The sequence below is a fragment of the Bos indicus x Bos taurus genome, chromosome 5 (genome assembly GCF_003369695.1).
Source record: "Bos indicus x Bos taurus breed Angus x Brahman F1 hybrid chromosome 5, Bos_hybrid_MaternalHap_v2.0, whole genome shotgun sequence".
NCBI classification, from domain to species: domain Eukaryota; kingdom Metazoa; phylum Chordata; class Mammalia; order Artiodactyla; family Bovidae; genus Bos; species Bos indicus x Bos taurus.
The window spans coordinates 22,425,922-22,453,850 of NC_040080.1; the positions used below are offsets into that span (position 1 = coordinate 22,425,922).

General features: G+C 45.2%; 1 protein-coding gene across 2 annotated transcripts; it reads left to right on the forward strand.

Annotated features, from left to right (window-relative positions):
• The first annotated feature begins 300 nt into the window (after nt 1-300).
• Nucleotides 301-23,961, forward strand: BCL2L14 (BCL2 like 14). Of its 2 annotated transcripts, none has more exons than XM_027541362.1 (7): nt 301-503; nt 6,982-7,427; nt 13,064-13,228; nt 14,114-14,245; nt 15,782-15,852; nt 18,016-18,282; nt 23,129-23,961. In XM_027541362.1, the coding sequence occupies exons 2-7, from the start codon at nt 6,989-6,991 to the stop codon at nt 23,165-23,167; spliced, it is 1,113 nt and encodes a 370-aa protein (XP_027397163.1). In that variant the 5' UTR covers nt 301-503; nt 6,982-6,988; the 3' UTR covers nt 23,168-23,961. The 2 variants fall into 2 exon arrangements, with proteins under 2 accessions (XP_027397163.1, XP_027397164.1); XM_027541363.1 differs by having other exon boundaries at nt 14,141-14,245.
• The last annotated feature ends 3,968 nt before the right edge of the window (nt 23,962-27,929 follow it).

Genomic DNA, 27,929 nt, shown 5'->3' on the forward strand with positions numbered 1-27,929 from the left:
ATTCTTGCCTGGAGAATTCCATGGACAAGGAGTCCTGGCGGGCTACAGTCCATGGAGTCGTAAAGAGATGGACACAAGTGAGCACCCACACAGTTGATTCAACTTGATTGAAACTGATCAAAGGAAAAGTAAAGTCCTATGGGGGGAGGGCATCCACATAATTGTCCCCGTCCTAAAGGGCAGTGAGAGTCCTTAATGAAGATGCAGAACTCCTAGAGTCAAATTACTTGGGCAAAGGTCAGTCCCTCCTTCAGTTAAATAGCTGCGGGCAGGGCTTAACAAGGAAGTGACTCCCTTCCTAAGCCTCCCTCCAGCCTCAGTCCCAACCTGAACACGCTACACTCCGGTGGCGTCTTAGGTCACAAGGGCCTTCTGAAATCAGGAGCCAAGAAGACTAGGCCACAGTTTCCTCTTAAGTTTCGTGGAGAGAGACTCGGGTATAGAAATATCCTTACAGCCACCTGACTCGAAGCAGGAGCAACCACTGACAGCTTGAAGCCCAGGTAACACCAGGAGAGATTCAGCCTTCCCAGCAGGACATGGGGGAGGAGGCGGGGGCAACTACAGTCCTGGATGTGTTCATTAGGCGCTCTAACTGGGGGCTGGTAAACCTAATGCTTACTGCGTTTGTTTAGGAGTTCTGATCCTGTAAGTCTCAGGAAGCAAAAGTAAGAATCTAAAACTAAAAGCTAAGTGTACAGTTTATTAGGGGGTTTCAGGAAAGGCAAAGAGAGACATTTAGGTTTCCCTTTCATTTCTCCTTTGCTCCAGAATGGCTGGGGGAGTTAAGAAAATATAACTGGCTGAATCATTTTTAATAGTATGCAGACCTGTCTCACTGAGGTTGTGACAGCATGACAGAAGCCCATGGAAATACTAGGGCCCTCCTCCAGGGCACAAATGGGCTGAGGACAGGAGTCCCTGGCTTTGAGCCCAGAGCATCTCTGGGCACAAGATCTAGTCCTCTTAGAGCCTTCCTTCAGCACCCCGCTCAGGTGAAATGGGAATTCCCCCTCCCCTTTGAAAGACTCCCTCCTGAGTTCCCTGCCCGCTCTGTTCTATAATCAGAGCCTGAGTCTGTGTTTAATTCATGAGACCTGAGGTTCTCTCAGTTTAGCTTCTATTGTAGGACGGTAAGACATTTTACCTCATTTCACCCTTAGGATTAAAGACCACGTCCTACTCAGAAATGACAAGTGGGGGAGAGATAAGGATCCCAGAAGGTCTGACGTTCAGGGAAGAAAGCGGAGGGGAGGCCTGTGAGAGGGCAGAGAGTGCGAAAGGAGAGGCGTGAGACAACCAGACAAAACCCAGCTCATCAGCTGGTCTGCGTAGGTCCCTCTGGGATGAGTGTCCTCCCCTCCCCCACCGCCCCCGTCTTACACTCAGGCCTTGCCTGTGTGTCCAGAGTGATGAAGCCAGCTCTGCGGCTGAGTCTGTTGGGCCAAAGGGTGTTCCATGTCCCTCACACCCGGGAAAGGCCAGGGCAGAGTTCTGTCCAGCTTTCTGGGTCACAGCCTCTGTGCACAGGAATCACGGAGCACGCGTGAAGGCTGTTTGCTCCACGACCTGCGACAGGAAGAGAAGCAAAATCTAAGCTTGACCAACAAATCCAGAGCTAGGAAAATCCCTACAGCGTATCCTGTGATCCTGGAGGTCAGCTGCAGCTCTGCGGTGCTCCCAGGGGACGAGCCACCACTGGGGACCCGGAGGACTTCGACCACTTTGGGGGTTGTAGGGGGTGGAGGGGAGGAGAAGCAAGTCTCCAAGAAAGAAGAGAGACTAGGAAAAGATGCCGTGTAACCTAGCTTTGGGGAGTAGGTCTGCCAGAGTTTGCTGTAGATAAGGAAGAGGGTATATAAGGAAGACTGGGTCAAAAGGGTAGGGCCACTGAGTCACTGAATCATAACAAGCCTCACAGAGAGCTTGTTATTCTGGAGCTATTCATAATTTCCACTCCAGGCTCTGAACTTACATTCTGGGGCCCCACCCAGGGCTTCATTTCCATCAGTGTTATGTATAAAACTCATCTGTACGTTTCCATTAGGAGAAGCTTGACTTTAAATAGGAACAGCAAAAAGCAGAAGGGCTGCAATTTGTGATAAAGAAACTCAATCCTTTGCTTTAAAATAAGACTTCACTATCCATTTAACAGCTCTCCCTTCATTCCCAACGCAGATTAATAGGAAAAATACCCTATGCTTGTTAAGCGCATCCAACGTGTTTTAGCTGATACTTCAACACAGCTGCAGGCAATTGCCCAGCCTGACTACCCTCCACTCCTGGGGGCTGCTGGGCCCTCTGCTTCTCTGGCCCTTGGCCTGGCCTCTAGGTTGGGCCAAGCACTCAAATGCTTTCTAACCTGGAAAACCACAAAATCCTCTTCTTTCACCAAGTGGAAGGGCTGTGTTCTCCACCTTGACCTCAGGTTTTCCCCTCTTTTCAGATGTTGCTCCTGAATCAATAGTTAGCAAACTCTGGTTTCTCAAAGAAGTCGGGCCCTTTCTCTCTCCAACAGCAACGCTACTCCACACACACACACACCCACACACAATGTTGAAGTCTTCACAGTACTTTAGAAAGGTTTGGGTTTGGTTTTTTGTTTAATTTACCTGGTTTCTCCCGAGCATAGTATGCTGGCTGCAAATTTAAGGCCTTGCTTCCTAGAGGACCCAGGTGTATGTCCTGCCTAAGGCATCCAGAGCTGCCCAACTCAAAAGGAAGGTCCAAATTAAAACCCACATATATGCTCTCCTGGGGCCTTCCAGCGCTGCCCTCCAGCCCCTTCTACACCGAGTCACTTCCCTGCATCTGGAACCATAGGTCACACTCTCCTCTCACTTTTTAACCACTCTTTCTCTGGTGAGACTCAGGTCGCTCAGTCTCCACCTGGGTCCACTTTACTTGCTTCCAACAATCTCAGATCTCAATTTTTATAAACAGCACTTGTTAATCACAGAATTGCCAGATTTGCACAAAAATACAAGAGGCCCTGTTAGGTATGAATTTCTGATAAACAGCAGACATGCTTAGTGTAAGTATTTTCCACACAATATTTGGGACTACTAAAAAATTATTTGTTGTTTACCTGACATTCAGATTTGACTGCTGCTGCTAAGTCGCTTCAGTCGTGTCCGACTCTGTGCGACCTCATAGACGGCAGCCCACCAGGCTCCGCCGTCCCTGGGATTCTCCAGGCAAGAACACTGGAATGGGTTGCCATTTCCTTCTCCAATGCATGAAAGTGAAAAGTGAAAGTGAAGTCGTTCAGTCGTGTCTGACTCTTAGCAACCCCGTGGACTGCAGCCTACCAGGCTCCTCCGTCCATGGGATTTTCCAGGCAAGAGTACTGGAGTGGGGTGCCATCGCCTTCTCCTAGATGTCTCATATTTTATCTGGCAGCACTGTATCATTTTTCTTTCATTCTTCAAATATTTATCAAGAAGTTACCATGTATCAGGCATTATGTTAGGTGCTGGGAAAGCCAGCCAAGTTCCAGGCTTCATAGCTTATGGTATGTATGCTTTACACACATACACACACACACACTATATATATATAGTTTCCTATAGTCATATATAGGCTTCCCTGTTGTCTCAGACAGTAAAGAATCTGCCTTGCAGTGCAGGAGATCTGGGTTCAATCCCTGGGTTGGGAAGATCCCCTGGAGAAGGGAATGGCTACCCACTCCAGTATTCTTGCCTGGAGAATTCAGTGGACAGAGGACCCTGGCGGGCTGTAGTCCATGGGGTCACAAGGAGCTGGACCCCACTGAACGACTAACACTTTCACTTTTATGCACTATTTTAAGTGATTCACATGTGCCAGTTTTTTTTTTTCTGTCCACATACCCATGTTTTATAGGTTTAGGAACAATTTTTTATTAAGGTATAGTTGATATACAATATTATATAAGCTTCAGATGTATAACAATTATTCACAATTTTTAAAGGTTATACTCTATTTACAGTTATTATAAAGTAGTGGCTACTTTCCCTGTGCTGTACAATGTATCCTTGTAGCTTATTTTTTTATACCCAACAGTCTGTACCTCTTAGTCCCCTACCGGTCTCTTACCCCTTCACCTTTTCCCTTCCCAACTGGTAACCACTAGTTTCTTCTCTGTACTTGTGAATCTGTTCCTTTATTGTTATACGTATTAGTTTGTTGCACTTTTTAAGAGTCTACATATAAATGATATCATACAGTATTTGTCTTTCTCTGTCTGGCTTATTTCACTTACTCTCCATGCTGTTGCAAATTTCATTCTTTTTGATAGCTTATGATAGTATCTCACTGTGTGGAGTGGGTGTGTACACATACATACCACATCTTTTTACCCATTCATCTGTTGATGGACACTTAGGTTGTTACATATATTGACAATTGTAAATATTGTTGCTATGAACATTGTGCCGTGTGTGTCTTTTTGAATTAGTGTTTTTGGTTTTTTTCGGATAGGTACACAGAAATGAGATTGCTGGGTCATATGGTACTTGTATATTTTTGAGAAACAGCCATACTGTTTTCTGCAGTGGACACACCAATTTACATTCTCACCAGCGGTGTATGGGAGTTCTCTTTTCTTGATATCCTTGTCAATGTTTGCTATTTGTAGACTTTTTGGTGAGAGCCACTCTGACAGGTGAAAGGTCATATCTCATTGTGGTTTTGATTTGCATTTCTCTGATGATTAATGATACTTTTGATATAACTAATAAGTTTTATTTTATAATCACATTTAGCAATGTACCTAACAACTGGAGCACACATATTCTGATCAAGCACACATGAAGTGTTTTTGAGAACTGACCATACAATAGACCATCAAGCAACATTCAACAGAGTTCAAAAACTGCATCGCATACAGGTCATACTTTCTCACCATTAGAGTGGGTTGCCATTTCCTTCTCCAGGGGATCTTCCCAGCCCAGGGATCAAACCTGGGTCTCCAGCATTGCAGGCAGATTCTTAACCATCTGAGCCACCAGGGAAGCCCAAGTTAGAAATTAATAACAAAGTATAACTATGATAGAAAATACTTGAATAAAGAAGTAACCAAACAACTGATTAGGTAAAATTCTTCTTTATAGAACAATTCAGCTACTAGATGCAAAAGTAATAATAGAATTAGCTGTTATTTTCAATAATTAATAAGATGAATGTAGGCAACTATGATTATTAACAATGTTGTCTCTTTTCCTGTACCCATTGGCCATCTGTATTTCTTCTTTGAAAAACTGTCTCTTCAGGTCTTCTCCCCATTTTTTAATTGGGTTGTTTGTTTTGGGTAGGGAAGTTTTCAGGTATTATGCCTTCAAATATGTTCTCAGCCCCTTTCTCACTCTCTTCTCCTTCTGGATCCCTAAAATGCAAATATTTGTGTGCTTTATGCTGTCCCAGAGATCTCTTAAGCTCTTATTTCTTTTCATTCTTTTTTTTTTCTGTTCAGCATTAATGATTGCCACTAGTCTGTCTTCCAGCTCACTAATCCATTCCTCTGTATCATCTGGTCTACTGTCAGCTCCTTCCAGTGTATTTTTCATTTCAGTTTTGTATTCTTCATCTCTGGTTGTTCTTTTATTTTCTCACTCTTTGTTAAAAGCCTCTAACTTCTCACTCTCCATTCATTCTCCTCCCCACTTCTTGCATCATCTTTATGATCCCTACCCTGAACTCTTTCTTGAGTAGATTGCCTATCTCCACATCACGCAGTCCTTCTCCTGAGGCTTTATCTCATTCCTTTGTTTGAAACATGTTCCTCTGTTGCATCATTTTGCCTAACTTGTTCTTATTTCCATGTAGCCAGTAGGTTGGTTACATTTCCTGATCTTAGAGAAGTGGCTTTTTTGAAGGAAAAGTTCTCTGCCTCCCAGAATTCACTCCCTTCTCATCACCAAGTGCTCCCTGTGTGGTTGCATGTGCCCTTCTGCTATGGTGGGCTGGCTACCATGGGCAGTCTGGTAGGCTTGGTTGGCCCCCGACCCAGTTGGATGGCAGGCCCTACCTTGTGCTAAGGCTGCCAGCAGCTGGTTGGCAGGGTCAGGTCACAAGGTGTCTGACTCTGGAACCCCAGGGAGACCCGTGGTTACTGATGAGTTAACTAGAGGATTGAGTTAGGGTTCAGGAGTCCCTGGGACTGTTGCCTTCCCATTGGTGGGTGAAATCACATCCTGGAGCTAGTGCCCACTTACTGGTGGGTGGGGCCAGGCCTGAGGGTCCGGTTGCAGGGCCCAGGGAAACAACCTAAATTCACCTATGGTCTGCTCTGTGCCCAGATTGTTCTAAGCCCCAGAATCCAGTCACAAGGAGCCTGCACTTGCCTCTATTTGCAGCTCTCTGTTCTTCCCCCACCTCCTATGTTTGCTCCAGTATCTTTGTTCAAGCTCCTAGCTCACTCTCTCGGTCTGGAGTTATCTACGTACACATCTCCTCATCTCTGCAAATCTGAACTTGCAGAAAGAACCCTGGCTTTTCCATCTCTGGCTACCCGCTGCCTCCCAGCACAAACAGAATTTGTTCAGTCGCTCAGTCGTGTCCGACTCTTTGTGACTCCACGGACTGCAGAAAGCCAGGCTTCCCCGTCCTTCACCATCTGCCTGAGCTTGCTCAAACTCATGTCCATCAAGTCAGTGGTGCCATCCAACCATCTCATTGTCTGTCACCCCCTTCTCCTCCCGCCCTCAATCTTTCCCAGCATCAGGGTGTTTTCCAGTCAGTCAAGCTCTTCGAATCAGGTGGCCAAAGTACTGGAGATTCAGTTTCAGCATCAGTCCTTCCAGTGAATATTCAGGGTTGATTTTCTTTAGGATTTACTAGTTTGATCTCCTTGCAGTCCAAAGGACTCTCAAGAGTCTTCTCCGACACCACAAAGAGAATAGGTGCTCAGTAAATGCTTACTGACTTTCACCCCGTCTCCCCTTTCCTACCAAGAGTAGGTAGCTCCCAGGTGGAAGGACACGTGTGATTTTGTCATTGCAGCCCCACCATGTGCACTGCCAGCCCCTGTGACCTGGAAGAGATCCCCCTGGATGATGAGGACTCAGACAGCTTGGAGTTCAAAATCCTGGAGTTCTATGTCAAACACCACGTCTTCCAGAACACCTCTGCCATCCTCTCACCGAAGCACCTGAGAACAAGGAGTCTGTCCCAGAAAGGGCCAGAGCGCTGGCCAGTGAGTGAGGCATGGACGCAGGGGCCGTGGCCCTGCAGACATTCTCAGTCCAGCGAGAAGGCCATAAACCTCACCAAGAAAAAATCATCCTGGAGGACCCTCTTCGGGGTAGCAGAGAAGGAGGAAGACTCACAGAGCTCGCCTCCGGAAATCTGTGCCCAGGCACAAAGGTCGGGGGTACCTCAGGCCCGTCCTCGGAGTCCGAAATGGCCAAGGTCCCGCTCCAGCATGGACCAGCGCTTAGAGCACAAAGGTAAGCTTTGGGGGACCAGCTGCACTTTCTCTCCCACAGCCACTTCTTTCCCTTCTTTGTATGCCTGGGGGTTCACCTCCTCCCACCCTGAGGTAGGGAACTCTTTGAACCTCAGCTTCCCAACCTATTAATACTCAATTGTTTTGTTGTTGTTGTTTTTTAATTTTATTTACTTTTTATTTTTGGCTGTGCTGGGTCTTCATTTCTGTGCAGGCTTTTCTCTAGTTTTGGAGACTAGGGGCTACTCCCTAGTTGGGGTCTGTAGGCTTCTCATTGCCGTGATTTCTCCTGTTGCAGAGCACAGGCTCTGGGGCTCACAAGCTTCAGTAGTTGTAGCACATGGGCTCTAGAGCACAGGCTCAATACTTGTGGTGCATGGGCTCAGTTGTTCCACGGCACATGGGATCTTCCCAGATCAGGGATCAAATCTGTGTCTCCTGCATTAGCAGGCATATTCTTTACCACTCTGGTTGTTCAGTCACTAAGTCATGTCTGACTCTTTGCAACCCCATGGACTGTAGCACTCGAGGCTTCCCTGTCTATAACCAACTCTCAGAGCATGCTCAAATTCATGTCCATCAAGTTGGTGACAATGTCCATCACCGACTCGATGGACATGAGTTTGAACATGCTCTGGGAGTTGGTTATAGACAGGGAAGCCTGGAGTGCTACAGTCCATGGGGTCACAAAGAGTCAGACATGACGAGCAACTGAACTGAACTGATCAGTGATGCTATCTAATCATCTCATCCTCTGCTGCTCTCTTTTGCTTTTGCCTTCAATCTCTCCCAGCATCAAGGTCTTTTCCAATAAGCTGGCTCTTTGCATCAGGTGGCCAAATTATTAAAGTTTCAGCTTCAACATCGTTTCCAATGAATATTCAGGGTTGATTTCCTTTAGGATTGACTGGTTTGATCTCCTTGCAGTCCAAGGGACTCTCAAGAGTCTTCTCCAATTCCACTGAGCCACCAGGGAAGCCCAATTCTCAATCCTAATTGTCCTACTTTCCTTAAGACTGAGCAGAAAGGAAAAGTTTCGTGGCAGTGGGTGACAGGACTGGTTTTCTGGCTCCACCATCTATAGCTAAGCTTGCTGCCCAAATTCCTAATCCTCTGTGCCAGAGACCAATACAAAGGGAAGATCCCCAGATCGGCTCAGGCTGTCCTTCCTGAGGGACGTCAACTCCCATCTCTGAGCCTCTGCATTTCCATCTGTAAATTGGCTTCTTGAAGGTGGATGGAAAGATCAGATAGCCATATACAAAAGTGATTTCAAAGTTCAAGCCACTCAAAAAACCAAGAAGCATTTTGACAAAATCTTCTTTCAGCGGGACAAAACACATTGTATTGAACAGAACATTTTCATGCAAGGCTTTAACAGTGTTGCCCTCCATCCACAGACCTAGGCATAAACATCTTCCCCTCCAACCATATCTTCTGCCTGATGCCCAGATTTTAAAAGAAACCTGCTCTCCTGCTGGGCTGTTTGGCCTGTGTCAATAATTAGTCAACAGGTGGCAGTAATGTCTCAAGTTTTAAATGTTGTGACTGTCAGGCTTGTTGGAGAATCAGCACACACAATGACAGCTTTAGAGCACTCGCTGCGATCAAGGAAACTTCCATTTCCCATTAGACTTGTAAACTTTAGGGAGGCGAATTTAAGGTTGGGATTATCTGAGGAAATCCTCCTCCCTCCAGGGGTTCTTCTGCTGGGGGTGGGATCTGAGGTCCACAGCAGACAGAACAGTTTGGCTTGCTTGCCTGTGTGTGTGTTGTTGTGATTCCACGGACGGTAGCCTGCCAGGCTTCTCTATCCATGGGATTTTTCTCGGCAGGGATACTGGAGTGGGTTGCCATTTCCTACACTCCAGGGGATCTCCCCAACCCAGGGATCGTACCCGGGTCTCTTGTGTTGCTTGCATTGGCAGGCATATTCTTTACCACTGAGCCACGTGGGAAGCCCCATAGAACAGTTTCAGTTCAGTTCAGTCGCTCAGTCCTGTCCGACCCTTTGCAACCCCATGAATCGCAGCATGCCAGGCCTCCCTGTCCATCACCAACTCCTGGAGTTTACTCAGACTCACATCCATCGAGTCAGTGATGCCATCCAGCCATCTCATCCTCTGTCGTCCCCTTCTCCTCCTGCCCCCAATCCCTCCCAGCATCAGAGTCTTTTCCAATGAGTCAGCTCTTCGCATGAGGTGGCCAAAGTACTGGAGTTTCAGCTTTAGCATCATTCCTTCCAAAGAAATCCCAGGGCTGATCTCCTTCAGAATGAACTGGTTTGATCTCCTTGCAGTCCAAGGGACTCTCAAGAGTCTTCTCCAGCACCACAGTTCAAAAGTATCAATTCTTTGGCGCTCAGCTTTCTTTATAGTCCAACTCTCACATCCATACATAGAACAGTTTAGAGGCACATAAATAGGTTTTTCTGCTTGTCCCATTCTTTGAAGTTTGCAGGAAACAGAAGATTTTACAGACTTTAACTTTCTGGCTTTCCTGAGGAAAACAACGTTCTGTATTTCAAGATTACTGAAGGGTCATTGGACCTTTGCTTATTTTCTCAATTTCCAGATCTCTGTGTAGACCTATAGATGTTCCTACAAAAGTGGAAATGGTTATCTCCTAAGGAGGCTTAGCTTTAATAATTCGCTTAAGTTGATCTCCCTCTCCCCTTTCTCTCTTTTTGCTTTCTTGTTTAGGTAATTATGTGGGTGGTTAGCTGGTTCTATGCTGGGTGTGACCCAAGAGGGACTTGCCCTCCCTTTCTCTTTTGCCACATGTAAATCAGAACTCAGTAGTTGGTGTCCCCTGGGTTCTTTTAACTAAAGGTCACAATGTAGCTTGTGCTGCCATTTCAGACACCAGGCTGGGCTAAGAACTATGAGATTATGTCCCAAGACCAAGGTCTAGTAGGGACAGGCCTTGGGATGTAGAAAAACGAATGGCAATACCAATTTGAGAAACACCAACCCAGTTTTTCTGTGAGTCTCTTTTTTCTCCACAGCTGTGATCTGCTGTAACTTCACTGACATAGAGATTATTTTTCTCTCCTATAAAAGAAAACCACAGTTAGGCAGTTCAGGCTTGATCTGCCAGTTCCCCAGTCTTTAAGGATTCCTTTCTGTTGTCCCTTAGCTAGTGGCTTCCAACCTCAATGTCACCTTCAACCCCAAGATGGCTGCTCAGATTCCAGCCATCACGTCTACATTCTAAGCAGGGAGAAAGAGGAGGCAAGGAGAAGGACAAAGGTTATCTTCTTTCTAGATAATTCAGCTCTCTTTAGCAAGCTTTCTTAAAACAGTAGCCAACTTCTTACATCTCAGTGCGTACACCTTATTGCAAAAGAGGCTGAGAAATGTAGTTCTGTCAGCTTCCCCTGACATTTCAGGGGTCTGTTACTAAGGAAGATAAAGAAAAGGGATACTAGGTAGGAAATAGCAGACTTCCCTATATGGAATTCTCTCCCAAATGCCCTGTCCTTTCTCTTTCAAAGAAAAACCTCAAGCCAAATGCCTTCCCCACTCTCCTGCTCTCCTTAACTGCACAATGAGCCCCCAGAATAAACTCCAAAGGAAGGGCAGCCTTTCCATTTTCTCTCCACCCCCATCCAACATTTCCTTGCCTATCAGATCAGACCAACTCTGACCAGAAGGAAATCTTGGGGGAAAAAAAGATATTAGAATGGAAATTTTCTTTTTCTTTTTTATTTTTTTGCCATACTGCAAGGCCTGTGGGATCTTATAGTTCCCTGACCAGGGATTGAACCAGAACCTCCTGTGGTGGAAGCACAGAATCTTAACCACTGGACTGTCAGGGAAGTCCCTAGAATGGGAATGTTAACCAGATTAATTCATTTGAGTTTCAAAATGTGTTTGCTTATAGATTTTCCTGCACATATTTTGTCTGCATTCCTCCAATCCATAGAAACAGATACACAGGTTAGTCAGCTTGGGGACCACCTCTGTGTCCTCTGCTGGTCTCGTGACCACGTGGTGGAGACTGGGAGATGGAAAGGGACAGCCATGAGGGCCTTCATCTGCCTCCTTTGAGGGCAAGGTGGGCAGAGTGTGACTCTTCCATGGAAAAGAACATGCTGATCACCCAACCAACCACACAAGGTTAGAGAGGCAAGGCGTGCAAGCTTTCCTTTTCCAGCTCCCGTGGACACAAGGGAAGGCTCCCACTGGTTTGGGAATCCAGCCTCTTGCCACCTCCTTGCATGGGTGGCTGGCATTCACGAGGAGGCTGGTTGGGTTGCAGTAAGGTGATTTAAAAGTGGAAAAGTATTTTTGGTAGGATTATTGTTAAACGGAAAGGAAAAGCACTGATCCTCCACTCCTTGACCTCTCCAGTTCTCTCTCTAATCCACTGCTGATCTGTTTTTGAACCCAATGGAGCACCATGATAAATGTGGCTTTTTAAGGAAGCCATTATGCCTTCTTTTTAATAGGAAGGCATTGTGGACAGAGCATCAGTGGCCTGTCAGTGAACACCCAGGAGGGTGATGGGAGAATCTGGGAAAAGAGAACCAGACATCACCTGGCAGCTCCTCAGGAGGTCACACCCAGCTCTTCACATGACACCCACACCTTGCCTTGCTCATCTATCCTGATTGACAAAGTCTGGGAGTTCCTCTGAGCACGCTGACCTTCTGGCCCAAACCTGTTACTGTCAACAAGTCTTATGAATTAAATACTGTTGTTCTTAAACATTACATGATACGACTGCTCCATATCAAAGGCAGAGCTTGTACAAGCTTCTACGTGTTAAGAACGTAGTGACAGATTAACAATGAAATTTTACTCCCAAATAACTCAGCAATACTGCCTGCCCTCCTACCCTAACCCTGTCCTCCACCAGGGGCCAAGTCGACTTATCCTTCACAGGCCATGACGTTCAGGGGCCAGAGCCGTTTAAACCTTCATGTCCCCAGATGCCTTATTCTCCAGTTACACGCGCAAACGCTTGACATAAGTCTTTTCTCGGATTGTAAATTCTTGAGGGTCATGGGTTAGATTTTATGCATCCTTGTTTATCTATCCACATTTTCTGCATGTTTCCCAGCTGGAGTGGAGGCGGGGAAGATGACACGTGACCATACCAGCAAGGGGAGTCCGTGTTTCCTTGATAATGGACTTGAGTCAGGAATACGGCCCAAGAGAAGTGATATTTCTCTCTCCTCAGTGACCAGCCCCCAAAGGCTTGTCACACTGCTGAATGCCTTCCGAAGTGCATAGGGGCCAGCTCTCCGAGATATAAAGCATGCCCCGAAAAAGAATAAAAATAAAAGCGTAATGAGCGTTCCCTCAAGCAAAGAACTAAGCACTGCCTTTTGTGTTGCAAAGGGGCAAGGGGACCCTAATTTTGCAAGACTTCCAAAAGAGGGTGCAGAGGGGATATTGTTTCAAGGTGGCAATCATTCCTGTGTGCCCCTCCCCCATCCCAGCCTCTGCCAGGCAACTGCCCAGGCTTTCTGAAGAATGCCACCACCCCCACAAACGCACACTCCTGCTCGGCCCCAGGCCATTTCCTTTCCCTCTAGGCCCGGTGTTTTCATTTCGGGCAACCGTGCATACCAATGAGCCAGACAAAGTTCTGGGAAGGGCCTGTCAGCACCGTTTTGTCTTCTTTCAGCCGCGGACCCCAGAGTCGTTTCCATTGCCAACCGAGTCGCTGAAATCGTTTATTCCTGGCCGCCGCCAGAAGAGGTCCACAGCCAGGGAGGAGGCTTCAAGTCCAAAGGGGTTCTGGTATTCCAGGGTCCCCAAGGGCAGTCTGGAGCTGAAAGTACCAAGAAAGGTAAACTTCCCTTCTGAGCATTTGCCCCAGGGTGCGTGTTGGCCAAGCAGAGGTCCATGAGCACGTATGCATTTATTCAGCTCAGGGCCCTGCCACTTAGGAATCTCTGCTAACCTGCACTCAGGGCACCACAACCACACACTGGAGGCACTGACCTTTAGCTGGAGAACCCAGCCCAAGCCAAGGGGAGAGCGCCAGCAGAGGGAAGCAGCATGCCAAGCTCACTGCTAAGTCCAAAGAAAAGTCTCCTATTGAGGGGCAGGAGGAGGTACAAAGGGAGCGCTCAATCTTGCTCACAGTTGGGGGGCAGCGGGGGAGAATACAGCATTAGATTTCACCAGGTTAGCCATGGCCAAGGCCCGGTGTGCTCAAGCTAGTGCACAGGCTGTAGGTGGAGCGTCCACCCGGGAGTTTACACTATTGCCTTGGGCTCCCGTGAAGAAGCAGGGGGCTTGTCAGGCACAAGCCTAGAGCCGAACATGAAGCAGACCTGAGAAGCAGTGATCCGGCTGGGTCGGTTGTCACCCAAACTGGAGCAACAGCCAGGACTGTGGACCCCAACTGACCTGTAGAAATTCTAGATGTGAGGGAAAGGGAAACTGAAGGTGTTAGTCATTCAGTTGTGTCCAACTCTTTGTGACTCCATGGACTGTACTCTGCCAGGCTCCTGTGTCCATTGGGTTTCCCAGGCAAGAATACTGGAGTGGGTTGCCATGCCCTCCTCCAGGGGATCGTCCCTACCCAGGGATGGAACCCGCATCCCCTGCATTGGCAGGCGATTCTTTACGGTCTGAGCTACCAGGGAAGCCCAGAGTTGAGAGAAACAAGACCAAGTGCCCGGGAAGAGGAGTTCAGTCTGACATTCCCTCACTAATGACTGTCCAGCCTGTGGTTCTCTTTCTCAAACCCCAGTGGACGATGAGGGGCCCAGCTGGCTCTTGAGTTTGCAGCACCTTGAGCTACAAGGCAAAAGATTCTCCAGTCATGGCGGTGCCCTCCAACCCCAGAACCAGACTGGTAAGTGTGTCCACCCTTGCTGAGCTGCCAGGACCACAGACTACCAAAGGGGCTTAGAGTGAGGAGCTGGGAGAGCAGGGACCCCCAGAGAGCAAAAAAAAAGGGAAACCAAAGTGTTCGTACTTTACTGCTATCTCATGAGTGTCTGGGCCACATAAAGTGACGACACCAAACAAGCAAAAGCTCAGGCCCCGTCTTCCAGGCACGTGAGAAACTGGGATTGCTGCTGCAGCAACTTTCCCAGAAAGAGGCAACAGAGTCAGATACAAGCTACACACGGGCGGCGGAAGCATCCAGTCCTTCTACCAGGCGACTTGGGTCTCAGGCTTCCTACCTTATTGCCCTTCACGTGACCTCGTGGCATGACTTTCCTGGCCTCTCCTCCCCTTCTCCTCTGGGACACACATGAGGACTTCATGACTTCAGAGACTATGCCCCAAGGAAAACATGCTGTTCCCTCAGTAACAGGCTTGTCTCTGTTTGGATTCAACGCTATAGCAATGACTGTTTTCCTAATATTATTTCCCTGTTAGCATGTTTGGAGACAAGGGAAAGCAGACTCCACCTTCCCTGTTCCAACACACACAGCACATACCAACTGGAGCCATCTCTGTCTCCATCTGCCATGTTAGCCTTTGGGGTGGGAGAACTTATTCATTGTATTTACTTAGACTCTACCCTGTTGTGAAGACACAGCATACAAAGTACATGTTTTAGTTAGATAAGTCCAATTTGAAAGATAATGTTAAAAAAAAATTGTAGGAAAACAGGTGGGTTTAGGAATGACTTTAATTCCCCAAATTCAGGAAGACTGTACCTTCCTCTTAGGAGGCCACAGTTTGGCTCTGAGTTTTCTAGCAGTTAACACAAAGGATGAATATGATCAAATAGGGGTTTATGATGTCTACATGGGAAAAGACCACCTGCTCAGGAAAACCCTAAAGACCTGAGAGACATTTCTTCTAAGTATCGGGGAGAAGGGATAGTTAGGGAGTTTAGGAGGGACATGTACACACTGCTGTATTTAAAATGGATAACCAACAAGGACCTACTGTATAGCACAGGGAACTCTGCTCAATGTTATATGGCAGCCTGGAACATAGCGGAGTTTAGGGGAGAATGGATACATGTATATGGATGACTGAGTTCCTTTACTCTCCACCTGAAACAATTACAAGGTTGTTAATCGGCGATACCCCAATACAAAATAAAAAGTTAAAAAACATTTCTTCTAAGTATCATTAGAGATAAGCTTATGCGTCTTCAACAGCATTCTTAGAGCAAATAAAGTGATGAGTTTCCTGGTGAGAATCGGGGGACTAGGGGAGGAAAGAAGGGAGAAAAGAAGGGGATGGAGGAGAGGGTGTTCAGAATGCTTTGGGTGTCATCAGAAGAGGTGAAGTAAGATTTACTTTGCTCTAAGTTACAAAGTGCATGGTCTTCCTCACTCCCTAACCAGGCTACAAGCTTGTCCCTGGAAACATACAAGATTATTTTTTTCTCTTGAAAGAAATAACTGTAATTTTCCCCTGACAGAAGGAGAAGACCAAATAATAGCCAGAATTGTTGAGCTGCTGAAATATTCGGGGGAGCAGTTGGAAAGAGAGGTAGGGAGCGTCTTGAACTAATGGGTTTTCTTTCTGTGTCCCCGCCCTGTACCGGGGAATGGAACTGGACTGATGGTTGTACTCCTTTTTCAAAGTTCTGGTTTCCACTTAAGTCCTAAATTTTATTTCCCTTGGAGTCAAAACTCTTCATGCTGGCAGGGTCTCAAAAATGAATCACTTTGGAAAACATAAGTAAACCTTCTGGAGCCTCCTCGGAATTTTTGGAAAGGAAAAAAGTCACCAATAAATTAAAATTCGCTGAATAGAATTATGAATCTAGTTCCCCATGTAACTGATCCTCAGGGAAGTTTAGATTCTTGTATTTGCCCTGCAGCCTGAATATCTGTGTCCCACAGCTGCTCCAAGTCTGGAGTGTTGTCTGAAATCTCCCCCTAGAATGGCCAGACTGTTCTCTCTCAACAGTTCGGCCAGGGGACGGGTTAGCGTTACCTGGAGAATGCTGGGTTTCAGGCCAGTTAGAAGTTGAGACTGGTTATTCCCATCAGGAACGTGCAAGGGTTACCTTCAGGTAAGGAGGTGGTGGACAGGCCCCCCTGTGATCACGGCTTCTGAAGGCATCTCGTCTCTCTGTGTTACCCGTAGATGGCTATGAGGTCTCCTGCATCTGGCCATTGGGAGCTGGCCTGGGGACACACTCTCTTGTTTTGCAAGGATCCATGGGCAGGAAGTCAGGTCCGAGGAGCTCTGCAGGAGGGGTTAACAGCACTAACTAGCCAGCCACCCACCCCAGTCCACCCCAGTGTGCTTGGTGGCTCCTCGATGCCTTTGTCAGAGGTGTCCCAGAGGATGGTGACCAGGATGGGGGAGGAATATGCGATGGTGCAGAATGAGAAACATTGAGGAAACCAAGGTATCAGACCAAAGAAAAGAGGAGGAAATAGGAGAGCTTTGGGGCCATAGTAGAGGGTGGTCAGGGGTGCAGACGAAGCAGAAAACAGAACAGGGCATATGATGACCCTGTGTTTCTCCAGAACTAGCATCAATGGACAGGAGTACGGGGCAAGTCATTTCTCCCCGTTTGAAGGATGAACCTTGTAGCTCTCAAGGCTGTCCACTGAGACTTCTCTGGTGGTCTAGCTGTTAAGACTCCATGCTCCCAATGCAGGGGACATGGGTTCAATCCCTGGTCAGGGAACTGAGATCCCATATGCCATGCAGCGTGGCCAAAAAAAAAAAAAAATAATGCCAAGGGAGTATTGTTCTTTTTCTAAGACCATGATACTCTAAAGGGAGGAAAGCTAAGAAATACAACGTTCAAGAGAGGAGTATAAGGTAAAATCAATTGAGTAGAACAATGGAAGGGAATCAATGGATTAGGTTTTGTTTTTCTTTTCACATGAACTCAGGTAACTCATGAAGGTTTCAGCATCCTGGACACATGCTAACATTTCAAGAGCATTTCCTCCATGTTGGGCACAAAGCCAAGTGTTTCAAAACTACCCTGGGTTTCCCTGGTAGCTCAGATGGTAAAGAGTCTGCCTGCAGTGTGGGATACCCAGGTGCAATCCCTGGGTTGAGAAGATCCCTTGGAGAAGGAAATGGCAACCCACTCTAGTATTCTTGCCTGGAAAATCGCATGGATGGAGGAATCTGGCAGGTTACAGTCCATCAGGTTGCAGAGAGTCAGCCACAACAGAGTGACTTCACTTTCACTTTTTTCATAGGGGCTGTTGCCCCAGTTTAGAGATGACATAACTGAAACTGAGAAGTTAAGTAATTTCTCCAAGATTGCATAGCTAATAATAAATGGAGCAGGGGTTTGAGCCAAAACAGTGATTTCCAGGTTGTGGATTCTGCCCATTACACAACCTCTGACAAAGCACCTTTCACTGGGTCACAAGTGTCAGTGGACTCTGAGCCCCTTGAGTGAGGACGCATCTTAATCATTCACAGTACCACCTGTCGTAAGCGCTAGGAAACATTTGTTGAATGTCCTGAGAACAGGCTGTTCAGTCTGTATTGGTTCCCATGGAAGGAAATCACAGAGAAAGTCCATGCCTGTCTGGTCCTGTGGGATATGGTCCCACATTTGAGATTAGAATCCAGGGTTTTCCACTGGGTGTTTTAGTCTCCCAGTGTCCACCTGGAGAGTCTGCCTCCCCGGCCAAGGCTGATAAATACTGTTTCTCCTCTCATACACAGTTGAAGAAAGACAAGGTTTTGATGACCTGCTTCCAGGATGTGTTATCCTATTCTGTTGTCAAGACCATCACAGACCAGTTCCTAAGGGGCGTGGACACCAGGGGAGAATCAGAGGTCAAAGCTCAGAGCTTTAAAGCTGCTCTTGCAATAGATGTCATAGCCAAGCTCACGACCATCGACAACCACCCCATGAACAGGGTGCTGGGTTTTGGAACCAAGTACCTGAAAGAGAATTTCTCGCCCTGGATCCAGCAGCATGGTGGATGGGTAAGTGAATTCTATCTAAAAATGAAATCTTCCCAGAACTCAGGGAGCACAGCATGGAAAGAGGTTTTTTTCTGGGGGTTGTTTTTTTTAAGTGAAGGGAACCCATCTTTGAAGCGGTTCTCATGGGTTTAGGATACTTGAGTGGCAAGAGATTTACCCCATTAATGGGAACATATTTTTAGTTATTATCTTCATTATCAATAAATATTTACTGAGCTTCCAAAGGGTATGTGGGGTATGTGAGTGAGAGGAGAGGGACTGGTCAGACAGAACAGGAAATGAAGAGATGCTGAGATATAAAATGTTTGGATAGATACAATTTCTGTTTTCACAAATTTTACAGGCAACGGAAGTCTGGCAGTGAGACTAGGAGAAGTTCCTTATTCTCTCAGGGGTGTGGGAATAATCTTTACACAGAGGTTCAGGGCTTATGACATTTTGTCATTGCTGTTGGGACCCAGACATTCTGACAGGGACATTTTGATACAAACTGAAGAGCAGTTTAATTTTCATCTATTTTTAAATTATCTGCTATCAGGCAAAACAGACATCTTTACCCTGATTCCTCAGCCCTTCCCCTACCCTTTTCCTCTGAGACTTCCTTAAAACTGTCCTGTTCAAATGGCCTCATAAGGGGAGCCTTTTCAAACTGCTTTATCTCAGAGCTCTAAACCTCAGCAGGCTAGGACATTTTTGTCTGTTCCAGCCCTTCTGGAGGACATGCACTACTATCATGAGTCCTCTTTCTACTAGGGTGGTCCAGAGGCCAGGAAAAGACTTGAGTCTGCTCTGGGCATGGCCAGCGTGACCCCAGGGCCTCCAAACAGGCTTAGTCTCTTGGCTACCAGATGGGAAGTATAGCTGATCATGCCTATGGCGCTGATGTGCCCACCACAATCACCAGTTGCTGCCCATTAAACTACCCAAACTTCTGTTCTTTCCTATTTTCCACTGTCGCACCAGATACGATAGCCCTTAAGTGGCTAATCTGAGCTTCCCAGGTGGTGCTAAAAGAACCTGCCTGCCAGTGCAGGAGAGGCAGGTTCTACCCCTGGGTCAGGAAGATCCCCTGGGGAAGGAAATGGCAACCCACTCCAGTATTCTTGCATGGAAAATTCCAAGGACAGAAAAGCCAGGTGGGCTACAGTCCATTGGATTGCAAAGAGTCAGACATGACTGATGTAACTGCAGCAGCAGGAAGTGGCTAATCTGAACAAGGCTCTTGCTGCTGCTGTTGCTTCAGTTGTGTCCCACTCTGTGTGACCCCATAGACGGCAGCCCACCAAGGCACTGCCGTCCCTGGGATTCTCCAGGCAAGAACACTGGAGTGGGTTGCCATTTCCTTCTCCAGTGCATGAAAGTGAAAAGTAAAAGTGAAGTCGCTCAGTCATTTCCAACTCTTAGCGACCCCATGGTCTGCAGCCTACAAGGCTCCTCCGTCCATGGGATTTTCCAGGCAAGAGTACTGGAGTGGGGTGCCATTGCCAGTGCTCCAAATTCAAGCTGCCTTAACTCATGGAGGAAGATAGATTCCTGAATATCACTTCAGATTTAACAGCTCTTAGGCCCATCAAGACCAGGGCCCCCTCAAGTCCAGCCCCAGAGCCCCTCCTGAGTACTCCAGCTCAGGACGCTTACCAGCCTCTGAGCCTTTACAACACTTCATATTTGCACTACAATTATATACAGGAAATTACCATCATTGTTGGTCTTCTTAATATATTCTTCCAGAGGGACTGTAAGTATCAACTGGATTTACAAGCCAGTTCTCAAAATCTAGTTAACTAATGTAACTGAAATGCCAAAAGTGTTCTATGAAAAATAGTGTTTCTATACCAAAGTACAAACAACAAAGGAAAAAATAAAAGGGACTACATCAAGATTAAAAACATTTCTGCTTCAAAGGATACCATCAAGAGGGTAAAGAGACAACCCACAGGATGGGAAAAAGTAGTTGCAAATTATATATCTGATAAGGGACTTGTATTCAGAATACGTAATAAATTCTTACAAGTCAACAATAAAAGGACAACACCCCCCACCAATTTTTAAAATGGGCAATCAATTTGAACAGACATTTCCGGGACTTCCCTCGTGGTCCGGTGGTTAAGAATCCACCTTGCAATGCAGAGGATGTGGGTTCGATCTCCGGTCAGGGAGCTAAGCCCCCACATGCTGTGGAGCAACTAAGCCCGTGCACCACGACTACTGCGCCTGTGTGCTCTGGAGCGCGTGAGCCACAACTAGAGAGTCAGTGCACTGCAACAGAAGACTGTGCATGACACAGTGAAGATCCCAGTGTCACAGCTAAGACCTGACACAGCCAAATGAATCAGTATTTTTTAAAAACAGACATTTCTCCAAAGAAGATATACAAATGGCCAATGAGCACATGAAAAGATGTTTGCTTGACATCTTCATTTCAACATTCAGTTCAGTTCAGTTCAGTCACTCAGTCGTGTCCGACTCTTTGCAACCCCATGAATCGCAGCACGCCAGGTCTCCCTGTCCATCACCAACTCCCGGAGTTCACTCAGACTCACGTCCATCGAGTCAGTGATGCCATCCAGCCATCTCATCCTCTGTCATCCCCTTCTCCTCCTGCTCCCAATCCCTCCCAGCATCAGAGTCTTTTCCAATGAGTCAACTCTTTGCATGAGGTAGCCAAAGCACTGGAGTTTCAACATTAGGAAAATGCAAATCAAAACCACAATGAGATACCATTTCACACCCACTAGCATGGCTAAAACAAAAAAGACAAGTGTTGGTGAGGATGTGGAGAAATTTGAACCCTCATACATTGCTGGCTGGATTCTAAAATGGTCTGACCTCTTTGGGAGACAATTTGGCAGTTCCTCAAAATGTTAAATGTAGGGTTACCAATTCCACTCTCTGTCTATACCCAGGAAAACAGAAAACAAGCGTTCATGTAAAAGCTTGTACGTGAATGTTCAGAGCAGTATTCATTATTTATAAAGGCCCCAAAGTAGAAACAACACAGAACTTTTTCCATGATGAATAACGAATGGAAAAACCAAATGTGAAATATCCATACAGTAGAGTAATATTCAGCCATAAAAAGGAATTAAGTATGGACAGATGGATGAACCTTGAAAACATTATGCACAGTGAAAGAAGCCAGACAAAAAGGCCATAAATTGTGTGATCCCATTTATATGAAATGTCCAGAATAGACAAATTGGTAGAGGCAGTGACTTCCTAGGGCTTTGGGGAGAAAGAATGGTGTGTGACTGCTGATGGACACAGTTTCTTTCTGTAGTAATGAAAGTGTTCTAAAATCAGGTAGAGCTGGTGGTTGCACAACTCTGAATACACTAAGAGCCTCTGAATTATATATTCTTAAAAGGCAGAATTTTATACTGTATTTCATGAAATCTGTCATTAAAAATAGTGGTTGTAATTCTAATAAGCAAATAAAAAGAAAGAATAAGTTCTATTAATTTTTAATTTGGCTGCTAGTGCTAGAGAGAAAAACAATTCCAGTCAGAGAAAACAGATGGATTTTTTGGGGTAGAAATAATAAAGTGAATTTCCAAAGGCTTTAGAATTTTGTGGCCCTAGTTCTTTATCACATGTATTTTCAATTCAAAATTATTAGTTTACTTTTCCAGGTCATCATAAATCCTAATCTTAAGTCTTGGCCACAGTTAGGTTTAATTTGGAGCACAAAGCTAGAAATTAGGAGAGGGAAGGGGAAAAAAAAAAAAAAGGACTAATTTTTTCCAAAGTCAGAGACAGAGTTGCAAAAAATAAAGGATGCTGCTGAAAAAATATTTATGAGTCAATATGATTATGGGAATATGGAGAAGATGTGGATTGACATGTGAGCTCAGTTTTACTGAACAGGAATAAGGGGACACTGGTGGCCAGCCTTCCATTGCCCCAGGGATTTCAGTGGCTCTCTGGAGTGTCCCTGTAGTGGTGTGGAAGGAGAAAAGCTATTCCTAGGCATACCATTTCCAGGAGCGTTGGGGTTCCTAAGTATTATATCTCAGCATTCCACGTCACACAGGAGTGCACCAAATCTTCCCAATGGAACCACAAGCCTATGAAGGCAGGGTTATGTATTTCATTCCCTTCTTTCTCTCTCGTGGTTTCCATTACCTTTACATAAGTCACAGATGCTCAGCCAATACTTGGAGAGCAATGTGTGTGTTAGTTTCTTAGTCATGTTTGACTCTTTGGAGCCCACCAGGCTCATTTGTCCATGGGATTCTCCAGGCAAGAATACTAGCGTGGGTTGCCATTTTCTTCTCCAGGGGATCTTCCTGACCCAAGGATAAACAGGTCTCTCACATTGGAGGCAGATTCTTTATCATTTGAGCCACCAAGGAAGCCCTGGAGAGCAATAATTAATTAGTCAAATCAGTGAATAGTGACTGTATCCACAAAGCATACCAAACAAGCCACAATTTGATTTTCATTTATTCCTTGGCCCTTTTTGCCTCACTTGAAGCACTATTCATGTAGCTATCCTGTGGTCCTGCAACCTCACCCCTTCTACCGCACCTTGAAAGGAGAGGTTAGCAAACTCCATAGTCATCAACCTTTTTGAATTTAAATACAACATCAACGACTCTTCCCATCTAGACTCTTCCCATACTCAACCCTGAGTGTGTAATGTAAGTCCTTAGCTGGTGTTTTCCTTTCAGGCTCATACCAAGGATGCTAGTCACCTTTCCAAACCCTCCCCCAACTCTAACACGTCTCCATGCCTCGGGTCAGGCTTGGGATAAGAAAGCAGAGTTAACAGGCATATGTTTTCACTTCAATACTGAATCAAATTTGGAATTCTAAAAATTTATTTCTCTTTTTCCCCTTCTAGGAGAAAATACTTAGGATGCCACACGAAGAAGTAGACTGAAACATCAGAGGATTTGTAACCTGGAATACTCATGGTCCGGTTCTGGTCTTGTGTACATCGGTCTCAGCACAGACTACGGGAGAAAACACAAATGGAAAAGGTCGATGGAGCACCAAAGGTTGAAAAGCCATTACTCCTGCAAGTTAAGAGGCATCAGGAGAGACCTTGACTGTTTCCGGCTCCTAGGATGTAGAGCATAGCCTCCGGCATCCATGTTTTCAGGTTGTCCAGTGAGTATGCAAGGAAGTCTAGGAAGACAAGTGATAACCTTCTGTTCAAATGCTTACAACAGAAACCATCACCCAACCTCTGCTGGCCACTTTAGGGAAAGTGCGTGCCACATACTTGTTGACCTCATGAAGGTGAAATGATAAATGGTGCATGTGCTTACTCTCTGGTTTCTAGTACTGTTTATTTTTCAAAGTTCACTTGAGATGGTCTGACCTTGTTTCAAGCCTGCCTTTAGGCTGATGTAGCTGTTCATGTTGGTAGACAGAGGTCAAAGAGACTCTCGAGTTTATGGCCAGCCTGGGGAGCGACTGCCTGATCTGCCTTTTTTGGCTCCCTTCTCTGGACAATTCTTTGGCAGTTTGAAAAACTTGTATTTGGCAGAAAACGATTATTTCTGTCACCCTCAACTATCTCAGTGACCTCATCTCTACTTCTAGAGGTTTCTAGAACTTTGTTATTTTGGGGGCTAGTGTAATGATTAGTGCTTGGTAAAATAAATGAGTGGAAAGACAACTGTTTAAAGAGTACGTTTATGGTTAAAATAAACTGTAAGTAAAAGCATATGATTTCTGTGAGGATCATAGAAGTTAATTTATATCAAGTGCTTAGAAAAGTGCTTGTTATTTAATGCTGTGTTTACTTATGTCCACTACTGTGTGCTGCCCTCTGCTAAGCTGAAAACGTCTTCTCCTCTCAAAGCTGTCACTATTTGTTTTTCTGAAATTGACACTGTTTCAAGTGAGGTTTTTTAGTATGTGAAGTATGTTCCATAGTAGGTGTTTAAGGCAAAAAACAATTTTAAAAAATACTATCAAATTATGGTCTTCCCTGGTGGCTCAAATAAAGAATCCACCTGCCAATGCAGGAGATGCAGGTTCCATCCCTGGGTTGGGAAGATCCCCTGGAGAAGGTAATGGCAACCCGCTCCAGTATTCTTGCCTGGAGAATTCCACGGAGAGAGGAGCCTGGCGGGCTACAGTCCATGGGATCCCAAAGAGGCAGTGCTATCAAATTAGTCTTACAACAAATTTCTGGCTCTCCAGTATCCAGCATGTAGCCTGATGTAAAACAAGAGTTTAATAGACCTTTGATGAACAAATAAATGAATGAGTTAATCAGACATTTTCATCTTCAAGGGAAAGCCAGAGCTATCTATTATGGCATGCTTCACTACTTTACCCTTCTGGATAAAAATGAGTTATTCTCTTTTATTTTCTTCCCCTACACTGAAACTCAGACATTTTAGGGAGAAAGGAGTTTCCCTTTACAGAGGGAGACACTAGAGATCACTTCCTCTTTATTCCAAACTATCTGCAGTCCCCCAAATGTATGACATAACCTCGTACCTCTGAGCCTCATAACAGCATTTTCTCCACTTGGACTGTTCTTGTTGGTCAGTCCTCTTTCCCCTGTTTTCCCTATTGCAACTCATTCCAGCCCATTTTCCAAATTTGCATCTTCATTTTCTCAAAGAAGCATTTACTAACCTTCCCTGGGCCACCATTTGGAAAGGCCATTTGGATGCCTTTCCTCATAAAGATGTTCCATAACACCCTGTAGAGAGACATTATACCTAATATATTTTATACTCATAAAAATAAGTCTTTTGCACTGGATTATATAAATTATTTTGTAAACAAGTATTATGTCTGGGCTTCCCTGGTGGTTCAGTAGTAAAGAATCTGAGTGCAATGCAAGACACCTGGGTTCAATCCTTGGGTCAGGAAGATCCTCGGGAGAAGGATGGCAACCCACTCCAGTATTCTTGCCTGTGAAATCCCATGGACACAGGAGCCTGGAGGGCTACAGTCCATGGGGTCACAAAAGAGTCGGACACAACTCAGGGACTAAACAACAAGTATTAGGTCTACTTTAACTTTGTAAAAGCTTGGCACATTTTCAGTGCACAATTGCAGAATCACACCCTAGCTCACTGCTATAACCTATAAATCAGTAAGGACAAAGCACGGCCGAAGGTATGTGTACTTTTAACAACCATTCCAAGTGTTCCAGTATCATCTGCAGCTTCAAGATAAGATGAAGGACTAGTAACTGAATTTAATCTCCCGCTAAAAACAACTGGAAGAACCCATGGGATTTATGAAAGAACAGTTATCAACACACTGTGCATCAGGTAATGAAGGATTGGTCCCTGAGAGATAAGAAAAAAAGTGAGCCCAATGACTGCCCTAGATTACTGCAGGTAAAGAGTTCCCAGGCCACGTTACAGAAAAGGGAGCCCTCACAGGGCTGAGCATTCTCCCTGGAGAGAGAAGGCAGAGCCTGGAAGTGCAAAAAGGCCAAGGCAGCTCAAATTTGCAGGGCAAATGGAGAGAAGAAAATGGCACACAAAGTTTGAGAGATCTGCAGACAGTTCCCCTTAAGTTTTCAGATGAATGCTCATCAACACATGCGTGTGAAGAAGTTACCCAAGGCTTGGGAAAGAAATGCCTGAAAATACAAAGCTGAATACTCTCTTCCAGGCTCACACAGGGTTGGGAGCAGGGCCTATTTCCACTAACCAGAAAGGAAAAACCTCAAAATTCTCATGCCAATAGGCAGGGTATAAAGAAGAATTTTGCCTCAGTAGTGGGGAAAAAATTAGCCGTAGACTAAACATACTTATAGTTCTCTCCAACAAAAGCGAAGAGCAAGTACCAAAAGGATTAAGCTGTTATCATGTAATTTAGCTATGTTCCAGAACAAAGCTCAAGAATCCTCAAAGGATCACAAAAATATACAACACCCAACAAGGTAACAATCACAATCTTTAGTATCTAATACAAAATGACAAGGCATGTAAAGAAGCAGGAAAATTAGGCCCATATAATGAGGGGAAAGTTACACACACACAATGATACAGTTGATAGAACTATTAAAAGACATCAAAACCATCCTGATTGTGTTCTGTTTGTTCAACAAGCCAGAGGAAAGATAAATATGACTCAAATCAAACTCCTAGGGAAGAAATCTATAACTCCAAGATGAAAAATACATTGGATTGGATTAATAGCAGACTAGACACTGTAAAAGAGTAGATAAGTAAACTTGAAGACAGAGCAATAGATTCAAAATAAAACACAAAGAAATAAGACTGGGGGCGGGCAGAGGGGGTAGGACAACAGAGCAACAGTGACTTGGGAAGTGATTTCTACCAGCCTAACAGACTGGTTCCAAATAGGAAAAGGAGTACGTCAAGGCTGTATATTGTCACCCTGCTTATTTAACTTATATGCAGAGTACATCATGAGAAACGCTGGGCTGGAAGAAGCACAAGCTGGCATCAAGATTGCCGGGAGAAATATCAATAACCTCAGATATGCAGATGACACCACGCTTATGGCAGAAAGTGAAGAGGAACTAAAAAGCCTCTTGATGAAAGTGAAAGAGGAGAGTGAAAAAGTTGGCTTAAAGCTCAACATTCAGAAAACTAAGATCATGGCATCTGGTCCCATCACTTCATGGGAAATAGATGGGGAAACAGTGGAAACGGTGTCAGACTTTTATTTTTTGGGGCTCCAAAATCACTGCAGATGGTGATTGCAGCCATGAAATTAAAAGATGCTTACTCCTTGGAAGGAAAGTTATGACCAACCTAGATAGCATATTGAAAAGCAGAGACATTACTTTGCCAACAAGGTCCATCTAGTCAAGGTTATGATTTTTCCAGTGGTCATGTATGGATGTGAGAGTTGGACTGTGAAGAAAGCTAAGCGCCGAAGAATTGATGCTTTTGAACTGTGGTGTTGGAGAAGACTCTTGAGAGTCCCTTGGACTGCAAGGAGATCCAACCAGTCCATTCTGAAGGAGATCAGTCCTGAGTGTTCTTTGGAAGGAATGATGCTAAAGCTGAAACTCCAGTACTTTGGCCACCTCATGCAAAGAGTTGACTCATTGGAAAAGACTGATGCTGGGAGGGATTGGGGGCAGGAGGAGAAGGGGACGACAGAGGATGAGATGGCTGGATGGCATCACTGACTCGATGGATGTGAGTTTGAGTGAACTCTGGGAATTGGTGATGTACAGGGAGGCCTGGCATGCTGCAATTCATGGGGTCACAAAGAGTTGGACAAGACTGAGTGATTGCACTGAACTGAACAATTTGAAGATTTTCCAAATTTGAGGAAAACTATAAACCTACAGAGCCAAGAAACTCAGTGAATGCCAAGCAACAACAACAACAACCCCCAAAATGTAGAAAACTACACTAAGGTACATCTTAACTGCTCAAAGCCAATGATGATGAAAAAAAAATCTTAAAAGTAGACAGAGAAAAAGGTACACTACCTACAGAGAAACAAGAATAAAAATGACAGCAAATTTTCTTGATAAACAATACAAGACTGAAGAAGATTAATAACTTTAAAGCATGAAAAGAAAAAAGCAAACTTGTCAGCATAGAACTCTATACAACAAAAAGATGATTTTTTTTTTAAATTAAACATTTTTTAACAGGGCAACTTCATTAATTTAACAGCATCTACAAAAATCCTATAATTATTAGGGTCCTAAGTTGCTTCTGTCACGTCTG

Coding starts and splice junctions, on each gene's coding strand:
- BCL2L14 (XM_027541362.1), top strand. CDS start 6,989: ATGTGCACTGCCAGCCCCTGTGACCTGGAAGAGATCCCCCTGGATGAT. Junction 7,428..13,063: donor CCAGCGCTTAGAGCACAAAG/GTAAGCTTTGGG, acceptor GTCTTCTTTCAG/CCGCGGACCCCAGAGTCGTT. Junction 14,246..15,781: donor CCAACCCCAGAACCAGACTG/GTAAGTGTGTCC, acceptor TTCCCCTGACAG/AAGGAGAAGACCAAATAATA.